This window comes from Pelophylax lessonae, assembly GCF_965119305.1.
Source record: "Pelophylax lessonae genome assembly, chromosome: 4".
Lineage (NCBI taxonomy): Eukaryota > Metazoa > Chordata > Amphibia > Anura > Ranidae > Pelophylax > Pelophylax lessonae.
In genome coordinates this window covers 614,528,143-614,548,581 of record NC_138771.1, presented here as the reverse complement: position 1 = coordinate 614,548,581, position 20,439 = coordinate 614,528,143, and the positions used below count along the sequence as shown (strand labels likewise).

The 20,439-nt window shown below is 41.7% G+C and overlaps 1 protein-coding gene across 1 annotated transcript in view; it reads right to left on the bottom strand.

The window, feature by feature from the left end:
- LOC309553572 (venom factor-like) overlaps positions 1 to 20,439 on the bottom strand; it is a 159,151-nt gene that overhangs the window by 78,367 nt on the left and 60,345 nt on the right. The window contains exons 12-17 of the mRNA XM_082254844.1: positions 19,593 to 19,799; positions 15,837 to 16,040; positions 13,412 to 13,573; positions 10,083 to 10,212; positions 5,660 to 5,734; positions 888 to 1,079 (exon numbers count right to left, since the gene is read on the bottom strand). Of these exons, the coding sequence (XP_082110970.1) occupies positions 888 to 1,079; positions 5,660 to 5,734; positions 10,083 to 10,212; positions 13,412 to 13,573; positions 15,837 to 16,040; positions 19,593 to 19,799 (970 nt within the window). The remainder of the gene's footprint in view (positions 1 to 887; positions 1,080 to 5,659; positions 5,735 to 10,082; positions 10,213 to 13,411; positions 13,574 to 15,836; positions 16,041 to 19,592; positions 19,800 to 20,439) is intronic.

Here is a 20,439-nt window from a genome sequence, read left to right as displayed (position 1 = left end):
ACTATAATTGAAGCCACAGTAAAAGTCAGTAGACAGCAGAGAGTAAACACGCTGTCCAGTGCAGTTTACCTGACCAGGTCAGACAGGCCCTCTCAAGGAAGCTTTTTATGATCGGCATGGCTATTACTCAGCTATGCCAGCAGAGAGCATCAGAGTAAGAGGGCAGAAAGTTCATTTTTTACCAGCCATTCCCCACCAGGGTTCTATGGAACCTTAGGGTTCCTCTAGAAGTTGCTAGGGTTTTTTTGAGCTGTGGCTTGTTGACTTTCTATCTGATGGTGCCTGCATAGTTCCAAGGCCAACACTACTTGGCAAAACCAACAGCATGACCCAATTATCTTTTTTGCTGTCCATAAGGGTGTCATTTTGAGCATAACTGTAAGGATTGCATTCCTTCTACTGACCCCCAATGTAAGGAGCATTTTCCCCACTGACTACGGATGAATTGGTTTTAGCAGGGAATCACCAAGACCTGAAAATGATTTCAAGGCTTCCTCTGGGTTGGGAAGGTTGAGAAAGGCTGATTTACAGTAAGAAAAAAAAAGGCAAAATCAGTTAAAAATGATAACAGCGATCACTAAAGGCTACAGCACTACACTACAGGCTGGATGAATTTTCATCACATTTTTTTGTAAAAGATTCATTCCTATGATTGTCAGCTCTATCTAGTAGCCACAATGTGGTACAGTTTTCTGAAATATCTCAATGAGAAATTATACCGCATTTTGGCCGTTAGATGGAACTGATGATCATAGGATCTAATTAATAACAGAAAATACAGGGAAAATTGGTCCAGCCTGCACGAATATTCATCCAACAAGTGTTTCATAAATAGATTCTATGGTGATAAAGGGAAATTCTTGTTTATCTGTATAGTGTGACCTTACTTCTTTCAAGTGGGTTTTTTATTTTCTCGGCTTCTCTTATCTTCTCAATGTGCCTGCAGCAGTCCAGGAAAGCAGCAATGCACTTTTCTCCATCTACAATGTTTCTGGAACGCCGCTCGCAGCTGATCTTCATGGGTAAGGTTCTCATGCCATCTTCACAGCACGTCCTCTGAAGACCTTCATAGTCCAATGCTACAAAAATAGACAGGGAAAAAACATTACAGTAAACATTTTAATGTCAAGATCTCCTGTTACTTGACCTGATCTCTGTTCATCTTACATCCAGGTGTCCAACATTTGACTTTTGCCCCTGATCGCCAACCAACCCCCCCTTCATTGACCCTGAAGGACCCCCAAGTAATAAGTTTTGCTTGTTTTCATACTTACGTTTTTCATCTTCTTCTTTGCCTCTTGTCTAGGCCCTCTGATGATGCAGAGAGCAATGCTGTCATGATGACATGCAGCTCTCTGCATCAATACAATATAAATGAAGGACACCTATGGAAGCAGTCCCATGTTAGTCTTCTGGGTTGAATGACACTGGGTATCATTTAACCCAGACAAATAAGAAAACCTTGTGGTGACAAGAAGCTACTATTGGGGGACAGCTCCAGATTAAAGGTAAGTTTTGCATTTTTTTTTTTTTTATATTTGAGGAAAGTGGAAAAATATTGCTGGACCTCTAGGATTATCTCACTGGTATTGCTATCTTAAAGTATGATGTTGATGTAAATGATCTGGTTCCCAGGCAGGCAGCTTCTATACCCCAGAGCAGGAGTTCCCAAACTGTGGGTCGGGACCCACTGGTAGGTCGCAGGCTGCGTTTGAGTGGGTCGCGATGAGCCAGAAATCCCTGAGAGCTGGCCCGCTTAAATTGTGCTGTGTGAGCCCCTGCAAATTACAGAGAGCCAGAGAAGTCAAATTGCGATGGATTCAGGACCCCGCCCACGCAGTTTATGGAGACTGGTCTGAATTTCCCAACGTGTAGGATACTTGCATCAGTGAGTACGTATGTGGGCTGCTATGTAGGCTATGTTCATGGGGTGCAGAGCCAGCTCCTCTGTCCTGCTGGCGGCAGCGGTGGTGGCTAGATTGGTGGCAGGATTCTCTCAGCTATAGCGGGCAGAGACGGCAGCCTCTGTGTCATAGGAGGACCAGGTGGCCCGGCTGTGTCAAAAGTTCATGGCAGCTTCTGTGACCCCAGTAGAGGATCTGAAGGAGAAGAGCCAGGACACCAAGATCAGCATAGAGCTGCTCATCATGGAGACTCTGAGTGAGGTGTGCTGGGCAAACAGGGGCTTCACCTTCACTGTGGACCGCTGGGAGAAGGAGGGTGGGTGCCATATAGCCTGCTGATCACTGTCCTGGGGTGGTTGATTTCTGTCCTCTGCCTGCCTTATACTGTCTATGAGGGTGCTGATTACTTACAACTCCGCTTATATGCCACACATGCCACAGGTTTCTGACCCCTCACTTAGAACATCTGGCAAATGTATTCAATAATAAACTGAAAAGTGGTAAATTTATATTTTTAATTTAACATCCCCCTCCCTTTAAAATATGCATTATTATTATTTGCATTTATATAGCTCCTACAAATTCTGTAGCGCTTTACAATATTCAATTACAAGCAAGTGGGTCTCGAAAAATAACTGTATTCAGAAGTGGGTCTCAGCCCAAAAAAGTTTGGGAAGCCCTGCCCCAGAGGATCTCAACACTCTCCTTGGGTTGTAGTGTAATGCAACAAAAGTTGAAATTGAAGGCCCACACCACTGCTAAGAGGTCCAGATACAACTTTATCCTGAGGTAAGTCAGAGGTACGATCCAAAAACGGTATGTAATGCTTTTTGGAGGTACAAGAGCATCCCATTCATCAGGGCTTGACTGACAACAAACAAGCTGCTGAAAGGCCTATGCTTATAATTCACACTGGAAAAATTACTATTGTATTTTCAGTTCACTTTTGGTTTGTGTACACTGTTGTCAATCAAGCCCTGATGAAGGTGTGCTCTATGACTCCCAAAATGTGTTAACTACCTTTTTTTGATTGTACCCTTTACTTTTTTCAGAATAAAGTTGTATCTGGACTTCTTAGCAGTGATGTGGCGCTTCAATCTCAATTTTTGTTTTTATTTTATTTTATATAACGGCTAAGGAAACATTTTATTATAAAAATACTTCCCCAAATTTGGGGTTAAATTTTACTCAATTTCTAGGAAAAAAAGCTGCATGCACCCCTGAAATACATATACTGTATATACATGTAATACATATTTATACGGTATCTCACAAAAGTCAGTACACCCCTCACATTTGTGTAATTATTTTATTATTTTAATATTTTATTATACCTTTTCATGTGACAACACTGAAGAAATGACACTTTGCTACAATGTAAAGTAGTGAGTGTACACCTTGTATAACAGTGTAAATTTACTGTCCCCTCAAAATAACTCAACACACAGTTATTATTGTCTAAACCGCTGGCAACAAAAGTGAGTACACCCCTAAGGGAAAATATCCAAATTAGCCATTTTCCCTCCCCGGTGTCAATTGACTCATCAGTGTTACAAGGTCTCAGGTGTGAATGGGCAGCAGGTATGTTACATTTTGTGTTATCGCTCTCACTCTCTTATACTGGTCACTGGAAGTTCAACATGGCACCTCATGGCAAAGAACTCTCTGAGGATCTGAAAAAATGAATTGTTGCTATACATAAAGATGGCCTAGGCTATAAGAAGATTGCCAAGGCCCTGAAACTGAGCTGCAGCAAAGTGGCCAAGACCATACAGCAGTTTAACAGGACAAGTTCCACTCAGAACAGGCCTCACCATGGTTGACCAAAGAAGTTGAATGCACATGCTCAGCGTCATATCCAGAGGTTGTCTTTGGGAAATAGACATATGAGTGCTGCCAGTATTGCTGCAGAGAAGGAAGGGGTGGGGGGTCAGCCTGTCAGTGCTCAGACCATACGCCGCACACTGCATCAAATTGGCCTGTATGGCTGTCATTCCAGAAGGAACCCTCTTCTAAAGATGATGCACAAGAAAGCCTGCAAACAGTTTGCTGAAGACAAGCAGACTAAGAACATTGATTACTGGAACCATGTTCTGACCTGTGGTGTGATGAGACCAAGATAATCTTATTTGGTTCAGATGGTGTCAAGCGTGTGTGGCGGCAACCAGGTGAGGAGGAGTACAAAGACAAGTGTGTCTTTACTACAGCAAGCATGGTGGTGGGAGTGTCATGGTCTGGGGCTGTATGAGTGCTGCCGACACTGGGGAGCTACAGCTCATTAAGGGAACCATGAATGCCAAAATGTACTGTGACATACTGAAGCAGAGCATGATCCCCTCCCTTCGGAGACTGGGCCACAGGGCAGTATTCCAACATGATAATGACCCCAAACACACCTCCAAGACGACCACTGCCTTGCTAAATAAGCTGAGGGTAAAAATGATGGACTGGCCAAGCATGCCTCCAGACCTAAACCTTATTGAGCATCTGTGGGTCATCCTCAAATGGAAGGTGGAGGAACGCAAGGTCTCCAACATCCACCAGCTCTGTGATGTCGTCATGGAGGAGCGGAAGAGGACTCCAGTGTAGCTACCTGTGTAGCTACCTGTGTAGCTACCTGTGTAGCTACCTGTGTAGCTCTGGTGAATTCCATGCCCAAGAGGGTTAAGGAAAATAATGGTGGCCACACAAACTATTGACACTTACAGCCCAATTTGGACATTTTCCCTTACGGGTGTACTCACTATTGTTGCCAGCGGTTTAGACATTAATGGCTGTGTGTTGAGTCACTTTGAGGGGACAGCAAATTTACACTGTTATACAAGCTGTACACTCACTACTTTACATTGTAGCAAAGTGTCATTTCTTCAGTGTTGCCACATGAAAGATATAATGAAATATTTACAAAAATGGGAGGGGAGTACTCACTTTTGTGAGACACTGCATATATATATATATATATATATATATAAATATATATACTGTAAGTCGTTGACCTTCAGAAATATTTGTAACTCCAGGTATCCCTGTGAGAAACAATAGCCAGGTCTCTGACCACCAGTAGTAATCTCAAGGACCAGCCCCCAGCCTGCTGATTGTGCAATAGAGAAACTGAAAAACACTAATGAGATCGTTAATGTGATTTTCTGTGCTGTATGCATGTTCACTCTTAGACTGTATTTGTACATTTAAAAAAATAAATAAAAAATTGTGGTTGGGTTGCTCAAAGGGAGAGGGCAAAAAAACATGGTTGACCATCCTGATCCTTTGCCAACAGGCTTTGAGAACTGCTTTTCAGTGGGAATGCAAAAACAGCTCTAAGTAGCTTGATACCTGGAAGGAGGTAACTAAAAGTGCACCTGCCAATGACCTCTAAATGACCTCTAAATGATCTCAGATGTGTCTCGATCCGACCTCGAATGGGCACTGAAAGCATCTGAAACAACCTGTGTTTACCTGTCAGCACATGTCCTAACACAGAACTGAAAGGGTTATCACTACTGCCACACATCCCTTATTGAAGGACCCAATCTTAAGTTTCAATCAGACAAAGGTAGCTGCAAAGCACATAGCCTCGGCTGTGCCATTTTGCTAACTCACAATGCTTTGGTAGTCCTTTATCATGTTTTTAATGGATAATTTGTAAAACAACCATTTTATTCATAGAGCAACAAAAAAACTTAGAACATTAGTTTAAAAATACATAAACCTTTAAAAAAACAATTAAAACAAACCTGACAGAAAAAAAGTTTTACCTTTAGAGTTCTTTGTTTGAATTAATAATGCTGTGTCACGTCGTCTGCGCTTTAATCCTCCTTGGCACAAAGGTTCTGAGGAGGAAAAAAAATTATGTAAAAAGGTTAAATTACACTCCAGAACTCAATCTATATTATGGAAAAAATGTTTCATACTATTTACAACTCTATGAAATTTCACACTAATAAATGGGACCCATGGATTACACACTCAGATATTTTTTTTTCTAATTACTGTACAGGTGACTAACTATTTAAAACCCTTTTATTTGACACTGTGTCTCCGGCCTAACGCTTAGTGTTATGGAAATCTCTTTCTGCTCTGTACCTATATCCAGGAACTATATTCTTGATACCCTTGTTGTTATTTTGATATCAAATTCCCATTTTGAATAGAGTTAACTTGAAATGACTTAAGATTGTTATATCTCTGTTTACTCTATGTGATACCAATATTTGTCATATTATTGTACCAATTCTCTTTGTACCACCATCTTCTGTTTCCTTTCAATAAAAGTTTGTATACAAAATAAAAAAAAAAAATTACACTCCAGAAAAAATATAGACGGACACAGATGTCTCATCCTAGGACTTATTCTTTATCATAGATTTATCACTCTGCAAATCCCTTTGTTGCCAACATCCTTGCTAGCTGTAACTCTCTGTAGCTTTTTTCTCAATAAATGTCCTCATTTTAGTTCAGGAAAGTCATATTCTAAGCAGGAAAAATCCTGGTCATATACAGTAGAAGTCATAAAATTACTCTTGCAATGATCTCTTGTGGTTTGGGGAATTTCTATACTAACACAAAGTATTTTGCTGCACACCATGGTATACTTTGGTGGCATTGTGTAGAATTTGTTAGAATGCCCCACATAGTTTTTGGCTGTATTGGTACTAAAGTAGTTCTAGTTTCTGGCAAGTTTCATAAAAATGGCCAAAATGTGTGCTTACTGAAAACAGAAAGCAGAAGAGAGAACACAAATGTATTTTTAAGTTGCTTTGGAGCCGTAAAGCAGAATTTAAGAAAAATGCCAGGTGTGGCATTTTTTGCATTGGTCCAGCTTGGACCAATGTAACTATGCATATACCATACCTGTAGCATCCCTCTAGAATCTGGAAATCACTGTAATAGACAACACTATTCCAGTGATCGCCACTAGCTTCTGGGTCCTATGCCAAGCGGCTGCCCTGCTGCATTGTGATGTCCTTGCCCCGCTCATTCAAAGCATTTCCTGAATGGTGTAGTAGATATAGGAGTATTTATGGTACATAGTAGATAGAAGAGATGCTGCTCCATGACATACGAGTAAGGATCTGCTTCAGCCTACATTTCTTAACCAACTAACCACTCCCTCTGCCATATTTAATCCCACACCCTTAGTAATTGGGAGTCTGAATGGTGCCATCCCGAATGGCTAACCTCTTGTGTTTACAATGCAGCAGGGCAGTTACTCAGCAAGGAACCCAAATCCTATTGGTGTTCACTGGAGTAGTGGTGTTTACTACAGTGATTTCCAGCTTCTAGAGAGATCCTACAGGAATTGTATATGCATAGTTACATTGGTCCAAGGTGGACCAATATACAGTAGTTATGTAAAATATGCCATCCCTGGAATTCTTTTATCCTCTTATCCTATACAAATGAGGATGGTGCCATCTTAGCCTCTATTTGGATCTGCAGTTGTCATGGTGAAGCACATGTGATCTGCAATCACACCAGCTACATGAGGGCTTGAAAGTTTGGTTGGGAGCTGAAATAAAAACCCTGGCAGTTCTAACAGTTATCACCAATGTATGCACTGAATGTAGCTGTTTTGGGAAACAGTTATGTAGCAGTATTAGTAGGCATTAGGCCTGATGTGGGTCTGCCATTGTTACCGGTGACACTTCCAACACTTTTAAGTTGTGAACCCAGGTGTGAGAATTAAGACAATGACCATTCTGGCATCTTTGGTTTTTTTTTTTTATTGTATTTTGGGGATGCAAGAAGGGAATGAGTGGGATACTTCTCTGGCGCAACTAGGTTTGACTGGGACTTTATACAGAAAAATGCCCGTTGGCGCTGTCTTGACTCCAGCTGAATGCCGACCAGCGCTTCCTGGCGTTTAAAGATACTGCTATGCTGAACTTGTGCTAGAACTTCGACTTTAACTTGTTTGTTAACTCAGAAGATCCAGGACTGTAGAACACTTGTCTCCTGACACTCAATTTAGCTCAAAAGTCACTGAACAGCTCCCTTCAGCCCTTCACTTACTGAGGTAGCTCCTTGTCACTGCTTGTGCCGCTGCAACTCTTAACTCTGTACACTGCACACATTAACTCTTCAGGGCCCAAATGCTGGCGCCCCCTCTACAATTCAGGGTCCTCTGACTAGACACCCCCTCTAACACTTCAGGGTCCTCTGACTAGGCACCCCGTTACAGCTAGCTGACTCCTGGATCCCTGGGACCTTCACTGGAGTGGTCCCATCTACACCAGGCAGACCCCAGCGGCAGTTCACAGTACTCACAACCTTGACAGGCTTTCTTGGAACTGAACCCCTCTTCCTCCTCTGGTCCTCTCTGCAGCTCAGCTCAGCACTCTCTGGATTCTCAGGCAGCCACCCGAGACACCCGATCCTTCTGACAGGAGGAGAAACAGCCATACTCTCCCTCCTGGGACTCTGCTTCCCACCAAAGACACTGCGTCATGCTTCCCCCTCAAACTTATACCCACTCCCAGAATCCTCTGTGGCAGAATCTGCCTTCTGGGGTAGATACAGGCCTGAATGTGTCTCTGATTGGGTTTCCTCCACTGCCCAATGAGAATCCTCTCATGGAGCCAGTGGGGAGACTCCCCTCTCAGCAGACACACCTGGGAGACATGACAGCCCGGCTGAAATTATGACCCTGCTGTTAGGCCCACTATACTTTTACCTAGCACCTACCTGTAGGGTGCTACAGTTAAATTAGTGGTTTTCATTGCACTTTAAAGTATAACTGCACTTTACAGATATTACATTCACTAATTTAACAATTTATTGTGCTGTGTCCTCCAAAGAACGATGGGGATGTCCTATATCCAGCACCATGGCTTGGGTGTGTTTGCATCCATCATCGCCACCACTAGAGGGAGCTGTATGGAGACCAGAGACCTGCTCTATATTGAGCTAAATGAGGAGGATATACTCAAGAGTCAGAAGCCCTCAGATATTGTTACTATGACGAGTAATTCTCCTTAGTTTAGGTAACCTATAATATTGATATTTTGTTTAGAGATGGCTGAGGCTAGCCATCAGAAACTTTAAGAGCCCATTCAGATTAGCGTGACACGACTTTGGGGGGCGACCTGTGAAGTCGCGTGCACCGCTGTGCACCGCGACTTCGGCGCGACTTGCAGACACTTCACATAATGGAAGTCTATGCAAGTCTCTCAGAGGTCGCCCCAAAGTAGTACAGGACCCTTTTTCTAAGTCGGAGTGACTTGTGTCGCTCCTATTAGAACGGGTCCTGTACTACTCAATGGACCGCGACCGAGCACGACTTGTCACGACTAGTCTGAATGGGCTCTTAAGCAGAACTTTACTCTCTCAATCAACACTGAATATTTCTAATCCTTATGCTGCTAGAATTATTAAACATATAGGAAGGTATAATATACAGTAATCCCCCGCTCCATCGCGGTTCAGTTTTTGCGGTCCCGGTAAATCGCGTTTTTTTTTGTAATGTTATTTTACTATATAAATCATTAAAAACAAAATATTTTTGTGTTTTTCATAGCTCTTGCTATGTCTCTTAGTATCTTTTATGTGTTTAAATGAGTTTCTATTGTTTTAAAAGTGTGTTTAAAGACCTTAAAATGCTTTTACACATACAGTGACAGTAAAAAAATCATGCCTACAATGCATTTTAATAGGGTTTTTCTATTTCGCGGAATTTCACTTTTCGCGGCTGGGTCCGGAACGTAACCCCCGCAATGGAGGGGGGGTTTACTGTATTTACTTGTTTTAAATGTTTTTTTTATACATTTCTTCAGTTACTTTCTGGTTTCCATGCATAGGTAAATTATGTCATTCATCCCAGGAGTCTTTAGGAGTGAAGGAGGAGCTTACCCAGCTAAACACATCCTATTACCTGCATGCCTGAGATAAAGGCAGATGGAGTCCAGGAAATAAATGCTACATGAATCATCTGCCATTATTGAAGATGGCCACAACCAGAAATGCTAGGGGGGGGTGGGGTTTCACTGATTTCTTAGCAAAATAAAGCATGGAGACATGGATGGCTGGGGGAGTTTGCTTTGAATAGTAAAAATGAATTGAAAAGTGTTTTTGGTTTAGAGCTCAGAGGCAGTGAAGTTCCACTTTAGGTTAGCTACTAGCTTGTATCAGAGCAAGGGTATGTTGCAGTTTGAAAATAATCAAATAATGCATTATCTTCACCTGATCTCTGAGCGGTGGAACCGTGGAAACTGTTGCCTAATGCCAATCCGGCATCATAAAACACTCCTGCAGCATCAGCACCACCTCCTGCAGTGCAGCCAGTGTCATATTTCTCCACTGAATCCCATACCTAAAACAGAAGAGGCAAAAGTAGTTTTTATAAACATCAGGATGTGCATTATCAAAATCCACATCCTAATCCTTATCAATAAGTCTGTCACTATTGCTCCGATCATTTCATTATCAGTACAGTTTCCATCATCATCATTATCATCAATAGTTTTCTCATTCTGAAAGACATCATTTTTTCCATCATTATCATCACTACTTTTTTATCAACATTGACATACTCTTTACCACCATCTTCATCATCAATATCATTAACATCCGCATCCTCTTTATCATACTCCCTCAACCACCCTTGGTAGGTAAGAGCCTTTTGTAAATTTTTTTTTTTTTTACTGTTTCAAAGATTTTATTGGAGTTAACAAATGTAGTACAACGTTTAACATGCACTGGAGAATTACAGAGAAACAACTAATAACCCATAGGGTACAGAGAGCAAACAGTAAAGTAACAAACAGTCGTAACCTCAGGAAAACCTCAGTAAGTGACAACAAAGGCTATGAACCAATGGGGGATCTCGGGATGGAGAAGGGTAAAAGGAAGCCTTTTGTAAATTTTTATAAGGATCGTATTGCATTGTGAACCTTGCTTACCATCACAAAAAATTGGCAGAACCCCAGCTCTGCCTTTCATTAGGCGGACTTTACTGGCACAACTTGGAGACACATATATCAACATCTAGAAAATACTTCCACAGTACACATGTAGCAAGAACACAATATACAAAATATAAAACCAGTAGAACAGGACATGGAAAAAAGGACTGGAGCAAAGGAACACTAGCTCCAGGTGTAAATACCGGAGTGGTCCTATATCCCCCACTTGATTACCATGAGGTGACCCAGCTCCAGCGATGCAAAGTTGATACAGCCAAAGGGTCAACGCATTTCGCAGACCTTAGCTTTATCAAGACCAAGCTGTAAGTCAGTCTTTATTTAGATTTGTCATTTGAGACCATATGTATGGGGCTATATTCTCAGATCGACCGGGGGAGCTATTAAGATGGATATTAACCAGATGATTTCCTGAGTGACATAATTTACACAGCCACCACCCTGAGTTTTTGTGTTCAAGGAAAAAAGGGGGGGCTAAGCGGGTGTATATGAGATCAAAGATATGCTGCAACCTAGGGATCACCTGTGATTGGGTCAACCTGCCAGAGGCGCTCATCTATGAGCATCACATCCAGAGGAATATAAAGATAGGTATGCAGCCATAAGATGTAGGTCCTGCACTGATACACCCTCTTTCAAGGAAAAATCACCATCCATGCATGTCCTGTTGCGGCTGCACCTTGCTTACCATCATCATCATTACCTTCATCATTGTCACCATTTCGTTACACCCACCATTATTTAATTCTCTATCATAAACCTCACTTTCATCATCACCCTCATCATCACCACCACCATTACACCCTTATCTAGCTTCAACCATTATCGTCATACTCTTCCTCATCACCAGCATCACCATCATTTGCCTCTCCATCATCATCATCAACTTCATCACAACTCTCTTCCCTATCACTACCAACATTATCATCAAACACTCATTATCCTCATCATCTTCATAATCACTTCATCTTTATCACTATCCCTGCCACCATTTCCAATTTGTTCAACGATATCAACACTATCACTTTCAGTGAACTAAAGGCAAAACATTTTTTTTTAGTTTTGAGAAAGTGGAGAGGGATTATTAAACCTGTCTGTGCTCCTGTTAGGGAAAGTTACACTCTATTTATTGTTATCATTAGACCCCGTTCACACTGGGGCGACCTGTCAGGCGACCTGGTCGCCTGACAGGTCGCCGTAGGTCGCCTGCCATAGAGAAGCTGTGGACCCGTTCTAATAGGAGCGACACAAGTCGCTCCGACTTAGAAAAAGGGTCCGGAGCTTCTTTGGGGCAACCCGGAGCGACCTGCATTGACTTCAATAATATGAAGTCCGTGCCGGCCGCTCCGAGGTCGCGGTGCGAGCTGCGCACCGCGACCTGTGAGGTCGCCCCGGCAAGTCGGTCATATGTGAACCGGCTCTTAAAGTGAAATCAGAACACTAATAGAGGGGAAATTTTCCAAACAGGACACCAGTTCTGGTGACTCAGGTGATACCCAGGACTCCCCCATTTTAGGGGTAATTCTTCTTACTTCCTTTTTTGACTATGGGACAGGAAGTGAAGGGAAATCGGGGAGATTTTGCCATCCGTGTCCCATTCTCACATCTGTGAGAATGGGACACAGATGGCAAAAAAAAAAAAAAAAAACTGACGGGGGTTATAATCCTCCATAACTCTATCCCCCTCTATCCATCTACCTTATCACCACTATCATCAATAAGTTGTTCATCAGCATCATATTTAAAATTATCCTTATCAACACCACCGTCAAACTCTTCATCATCCTTACCAGCAGCATCTCTGTCTACATCATTACTATTGCCCCTATCAAACTTCTTCATCATCAACACCCTCATCCTCATCACTGCCCCATCAAACTCTTCATCAGAACCATCAGTCAGTGAGCCATGACTTTTGGCTGACTTTCCCTAGAAAATACACTATCCCAAAAGTCTTTATCATCGTCATTACCTCTATCAACAGAAACCATAATATTTCTTCAACGAGTTTCTCTTCCATATCATCATCATCCCCAATATCATATCATCATCATCATCATCATCATCATCATCATCATCATCCCCAATATCATATCATCATCATCATCATCCCCAATATCATATCATCATCATCATCATCATCCCCAATATCATCCCCTTCTTTTTCCTTCTCTTCTTCATTATTCCTAATAATTGTTCTAAGCATTATTACATCTATCATCAGCCTGCTCATCGCTGATAAATCTCCTTCATAATTGATACCATCTACTCCACAACCATCATGGTCAACTATTATCTTCATCCTTATTGTCAACTCTATTTTTCTCATTTACTTCATCAAAAATAATCTTCCACCCTTATCATCCCTCTTCTATTCTTTCTTCTCACCACTCATTTAAGTATGACTATTATTACTATCTTTAACACTACCATCATCATCATCACAATTATAGGGCACTTTAATTCATTATCACTATCATACCCACCATCATATTTGTATAAAGATCTCAATTATAATATACAAAATCTCTCATTTACATTTTGGTTATCATAACAAATACATTTGCCTACTAACATTAATCAGCTTACCTTGGTCTGGGATATCTTATATTTGCTATTTAACACGAAAACTCCTTTATCCACGGCTACCAGTCCCACACTGGCCTTGTGGTCAGCTTTCAGTCTAAGTTTCATCGAAGATCCTGGATGTTGAACTGCATTGTCTCGATCCCTTTCACCTGACACTGTCAGCTGTGAGACACAAACCACGTTTTATTTGTTATAAGTTTAACAAAAGCACCCTGTTATCACACAATTAATAATATGTTAAAGTAGATATAAACCATAATCATATGACTTGTAGTTTGCTATAGCACTGTGTATCATTAGGAATTGTTATGCTATTTGCACTTTTTTGACACGGTTATTTGCTCAATCAACCTCTTTTAGCCACTTTCTGTCTACATGCTTTTGCTCTGGAGCAGCTTCCTGAAAGTGGCAAAGGTGGATCAACTCTATAATGTGTGATAGCATGGCTGTCTATAGTCTCCGCTAGTGATCGACCGATATCATTTTTTTATTGCCGATACCAATACTGATATTTTGGTCATCACATATCGGTATCGGCCGATATCGGCCGATATTTTCGGACATTTAAAAAATGTTTTTATTTTTTTATTTTTTACAGATACTCTTGTGGAGGGATCTGGGGGTCTAAAAGACCCCCAAACCCCTCCTCTGCACTTAAAAGCATTCAAAAGGCCAAGTTTGGCTTTGAATGCTGTCATATTTTTTACTTTGGAGCTGAGTACCCAGAAGTGTTGTCATGACATCACTTCTGGGTTTTTACCTGGAGACCCAATCAGAGCCGAATGCGGCTTTGAACGGGTCTTCAGCGGCTGTGCAGGCTGGTTGCCCGGGTCTCCCGTCCCACCAAGCCGCGGAAGGAAAGGGGAGGGGGGCGTCCCCTCCCGCTCCTTGTAATGACAGCCCAGCAGCTTCTCAGCCGCATCGGTTGTCATTACAAGACAGCCGACCGTCGGCTATGGACGCCGGGAACCGGGGTGATGCCTCTAGCTGCAGGCTTCACTCCGGTACAGCACTTTCCCGAAATATCGGCAATATCGGTAAGCTCAGGGGCTGATTCCAATATATATCGGGGAAAGTGCAGATCGGCCCTCGATATATATTGGCTTTGTCGATAATCGGTCGATCCCTAGTCTCCACAGGTGACACAAATGGCGCTGTAGTAAAAAGTGAAAACCCATATATGAATATTCAACAAATATTTCCAGACTGAAATAAGGTAAAAAGGTAAGCTGATAGGGAAACATTGGGACCTTCAGTGCTAATGCTTTCATTAATATCATCAAATCAGGTATACATTTTATATATATATATATATATATATATATATATATATATATATATATGTTTTTATTATCTTATAAAAAAGCTGAGGAATATTTTTTTCAGATTTCTAAAATGTTGGTGGATTTTACCAAAATACCTCTGTGTGCTCTGAATTTGGTTTAGTCCCATACGGGCACAGTAGACTTTGCGAGAGGTAGGATTTTATGACAATATTCTTCCAATACAACCTTAAGTTTTATGTTCTAAAAAAAGGTTGAACTTTATAACGAGCAGCTCATGTAGACTCTAAAATGGCGGCTGCATATGACTAAATCTGCCCTATGTGAGCTCAAAGACTGAAATCAATGATTTGATCCCCTAGAATTCTAGATTAGTAAATTCTAGAATTCCTAGAAATTCTGTAAATTGCATATAGAAATGTATTGTAATACAGTAACTGCCCATTATGTTATACATCGATCAGTCATAACATTACCATCAATGACAGGTAAAGTGAATACCAATCACTATCTCGACACAATGGCACCGACAAATTTAAGCAGTTCTTACTGCTGCCACTTTAAAGGATAAGTTCACATTTACAGAACACTGTAAATAAATGACATTGCTGGGTGGACGGAGCCCCACACTGCCATGTTTTTTTTAGATTGTGACAGCGAGCAGGGGAAGAGCTGCCTCTGGCTGTCAAAACGGGGGATCGAGAAGGAGGTTGGGTTCTGGGGTCGGTGCATCTGTAACATGTTACATGTTACACCCTGAATATCGAATAGAATTTATCGCTTTGGCTGCAACAGATTTCAAAACAACTGTTTGCAGATTAGGAAACTGGCGGCAATTAAAACCAAACCTGAGCTGACGTACAAAGAAACACCATTTCTACTGTTTGCTGGGGGATTCTCTGGCTTAAAACTGAATGTTAGAATTCTCCCTATGTCTTGATAGAGCCACCTTTGTGCATGGAAAGGAATTCCCTTAAACTGTTCCCACAAGCTCACAATTGTCTAAAATGACCTTGTATGCTGTAGAATTAACACTGGAAACATCTGAATCTGAAAAGTTCAATAGGTTGATGATCTGCTGAAATCACAGATGGTGGTGCCAAACCAATATGATGTCTAATTGCTTTGTAGGACATTCTTACCGTTCCCATGCAGGTATCTGCTACATCCACCCAGACAGAGTCAGCCACAACCTCACGGCCTGCTCCAGTTGTGACCACATAATAGGCCAATATGCGGAAGGATGGGATGAACTCTGGTGTTATTGGCAGCAGCAAAGTCACAAGGGATTGGCCTTGGGACCTATCTTGTCTTCCAGTTCTCATTATTCTACCTTTGTTTAGTATCTGTAGGATGAAAAAAAAATACATAAGTATGTTTTTATTCAAATTCAAAATCACAAATTGGAAACCAAATTTAAAGTCACAAATTAGTATGCCTTGAACCAATATTTTTAAAGACTAGCAACACATAACATAAAAAAAGAGCCTTTGGAAGAATTTTAGCTTGGACCGCCCTTGGAATATTGAGGCTGGCCTAAATGTTATGCCACCACTGGCCCTTTGACATTTAATTCATAAGTTGAAGAAACTTTTCTTTAAGGAAAGGCAGCAACCTTGCCACTGTCTAGTTTGCCTTTTAGCTAATTCATGCCACTTTCTGTGCCACTTTTGTCAAAGACAAGCTGGCCAAAAGAGCTGACCATAAGAGTTGGCCAGGGGCAGAGAGGTTAATAATGGTATTACTGAAACACTTCTAATTGTGTGCTGGATTTGTGAACACAAAAATTGACATTCATTTACAGACATTGATCAACTGGATCATTCATTGGAATGCCAGATGTACAATGTCACCTCCAAAGTTTTGACATGTATTCCTCTCCTCCTTCATTAAAGTTGTCTTAGCCCTAGTTCACATCAGTGCGATTTGTTATGCAATTTGACAGTTCAAAATCGTATGACAAGTCGCACCACATTAGAACTATTTAACTTGTTGCAACTCAAGTCGCAGCAACTTTGAAAAAGTTTCCTGCATTACTTTGTTTTTGCGATTTTATTGTGACTTGCATTGACTTCTGTTAAATGAGGTCGCAATCTGAAATTAAATGGGTGGCTTTAAAATCACGCTGAAGTAGTGAGATTTCAAAGCAGCACTGGTGTGAACCAGGGCTTATGCACACACACACACACACACACACGTGACTTTCACTCCACTTATTACTGTGCAATATAAAATATATGTAAAAATGAAAGAGAAGCAACAAAAGGGTGGATTTGAAGACGTAATTTGGTGAAAACCCCCAAAAACTGAACTATTCTTTACAGGTGATCCGACCATCTAATCCTCTTGTTCAGAAACATCAATGCAGCAATATGTAATCCTGTATTTTCCTAATTACAAATTCTTTTGGTTAATCCATACGGGAATTTAAAAGAAGACCCTTGTGCAGATAAGCAACTAGCAAGAATGAAAAGCTGTCACCTAAAGATGTCTGTACGTACAGTAAACTTGGGATCCCTGAAACCCAGGGTACCCACTATTCCAATAGTGACTTTAGCTACCAAGGTCACCCATGGGCTCTCTCCTCTACCAGTTGGACTTCACTGTCGGTCGTGAGACTTAACATTTTAGATTTTGAACATTAGTGAGGTGAAAGCTATAGGTGCCTGTGACGGTACTAACCGTCACTGGAAGTGAAAAACAGATTATTAATGGCTTGAATTGCTTCAGATGGGACAGTCATATTTGTCAGCAATATCTCCATATAGAAATATGAAGATTTATTCCCATTGCCATGAAATCTGAAATTCCTAAATAATGTGAATATTACATATTCCTCAATGTCAGACATGTTTTCCCTATTGTTTGTGGATTGGGAGGGAATGTGGATTGCCCTGTATCATTGTTAAATGTTAATGACCTCACATTGTTCTGTCTGTTTGCCTTAAGAGAAACTTATTATGGGATGTATATATGTAGATAGATTGGATGCTAAGGGGGAGGGGGTATTGTCCCACATTGTATATTTTTGTGTACACTGTATGGAAGTGTAAAACCCTGTTTCTTTTGGATTGTGAATGTCACGTCCAGTCCTCAACAAGGTCCACCTGGGCGGTAACCTTGTGGGGGAAGGCTGTATATAAGTCTGTTTCTTGTTCAATAAAGTTGTTCTAGAGTTAGTTCACCCTCAATTTAGAGTCCTGTCTCTTATTGGGGGAATATGCTACAAGGGATTGCTATGGTCTTCCATACTCCCTTGGATAATCACTAAGCTATTGTAAGAGCTTGTGTAGAGCTTGTTCCTGCTGCCCTCTCTTCTGGGGAAAGAGAGGTTCACCCAGGGGAACCTGGAGCCTTGTCGTAGGTAAAGGGTGGGTAGGAGATGGCGAGACCCTAACCAAGCTGCGGCGGTTTGTGGGGTCTGAGTCGGTTATGGTGTCTGGTGGAGTGCTTGGAGCCCTCAGGAAGCACTAGGAGCATCCGTCAATGGAGGTAGCCGGTCGGGGGGGGGGGGGGGGGGGCAATTGATCCGTTACAGTGCCTAATCCTTCCCCACTTCTAAACTTTTTTTGTCACATCCTGTTTCCCCATTGGTAAGATTTCCCCCTACTTTCTGTTGTTTCTGACACCCATCAAATATACAGAAAGTGAAGGAGTGCAGGCAACAAATAAACCCGACTGAGGGTCTACTGCTGTCACAATGTATAACATAGGTATAACTTTACAAAGAGCTCCCTTTATCATTAAAAGTCAATCCTTAGGGTCTATTTCCTTCCTAGTTTCTCCCTCAGAGATCAGACTGTATTTTGTAATTGTGTAACAAGTTGTAAGGTGGAAGACTGCAGCAGGGGCTGATCTGTGTGATCTCCGAGCCGGCATCTCAGTCCGGGAAGTAGATGGTGACCATCAGACATGCACTGAAAAAGAATGGTTGAGGAGCATTTTCAAAGCTCTCCTACCACCCAATTCTGTCACATGCTTCACTGACAGCACTGTACACATAGGGGCAGTTGCGTAATTTCTTGTTGCATGGTAACCCATTCAAGTGAATAGAGCTGCAATGCAACTGCAAGCTAAACGCTAGGCATGTGGTTGAGGCCCGCTATTTCCATTAAAAAACTAATTTCAGCTGTAAGAAAAAACACGGGCAATACAAAAGCAGCAGTATTGCCTTAAAGAGGAAGTAAACCCTCCTCTGACACTTTTACCTATAGGTAAGCCTATATTAAGGCTTACCTATAGGTACTGTAAATATCTCCTAAACATGTACCGTTTAGGAGATATTTACCTTACATGCAGCCAGTGACGTCACTGGTGCATGCGCTCTGAAGGAACGGCTGCTGGTGCCGTTTCTTCAGAGCCCGGTGCCGCGTGCGCGTGAGTGACGTCACCACGGCTACGGCCAATCAGATGGCCGCATGCCGCGATCCCGGAAGACGGGCGACTGGACATGTCGCCCGTCATACAAGTGAGCGGGCGGCACGGTGGGGGCTCGTTCTTAGGTAAGTATTTCATAATGAGCTAGTATGCGATGCTGGGTTTCTCTTTCAGGTTGCAGCAAAAAAAAAAAAAAAGTTCCATGGGTTTACAACCTTTTTAATGCTTGTTAGCCTCTCCTGTACAGGTCTCTGAAAAGTGACAAGTGTAAACAGGCTCCGAATGATGCCTAAGCTAAAATGGCTTTGTCCATTTGTAGAAGATCAAAATAAGGGATATTTTTTTAGAGATACCAACTACTTGGAAGTGTTACAGTTACACATAATTAGCATGCATGTCCATCATATGAAACATTCTGACTCTTTGGATTTTGTCTACATGTGCTTTAAGAAGAAACTTCGTACCTATCATAGTAATTTAAATATTAAACATGACATAGATGATATTTACAGACTCCTTACTATGTAATTGAAATAGGTGATCTGGTTCTGAACTGCTGGGTCATTGTTCCGGATAATGAAGTTGATAGCTGCATTTTCACCAACATTCAGCTCTCCACCACCAATGCTGAGATGCAGAAAATTACCACCACGTGGTCGGTATGCTGTGGCAGTCAGGGAAGAACTTGCTTGTAGGTTAGGCAGCAACATTGGATCATCTGTTCTTACCTTACATTTGAAAAAAACAATCAAGACAAAACTAATAAAAAGAACAAACAAGGATTCCAAGTAAAATAAAAAGCTTAATGTAGCACTGCCCCCTTGACGACTGCTGGATTTTTCAACTTGAGATCCCCCTGGGTTACCATTAGCAACTGCAGCATGCACAATTAAACTCTTTACTCTCCGGCTCAGTCAATGGACAGTCTAGGGCAGTGATGGCGAACATTGGCAGCCCAGATGCTTTGGAACTACATTTCTCATGATGCTCATGCACTCTGCAGTGTAGTTGAGCATCATGTGAAATGTAGTTCCAAAACATCTGGGGTGCCAAAGTTTGCCATCACTGGTCTAGGGGATGCAGTTGTTTTTGTGGTTTTATTTAAATTAGGGATAGGAGAAAGGAAGAGTGGGATAGTCCAACTTGAACAATTCATAATAGGTGAGGACTCCTGTCTGAAAATGCAGCCAGGCTGTTGATTCACCGTGCCCCTTAGATTAATTTAGGATTACTCGTTAAGATGAATTATCTTTAGGATACACATCTAGTACCCTCTTTCACTCCACCTGCTGACACCCGTCCTCTGACTATCCTACACCAGGTTAGGCCCCTAGACACGATCCCCTGTACTCACAATACTGTTTTTCA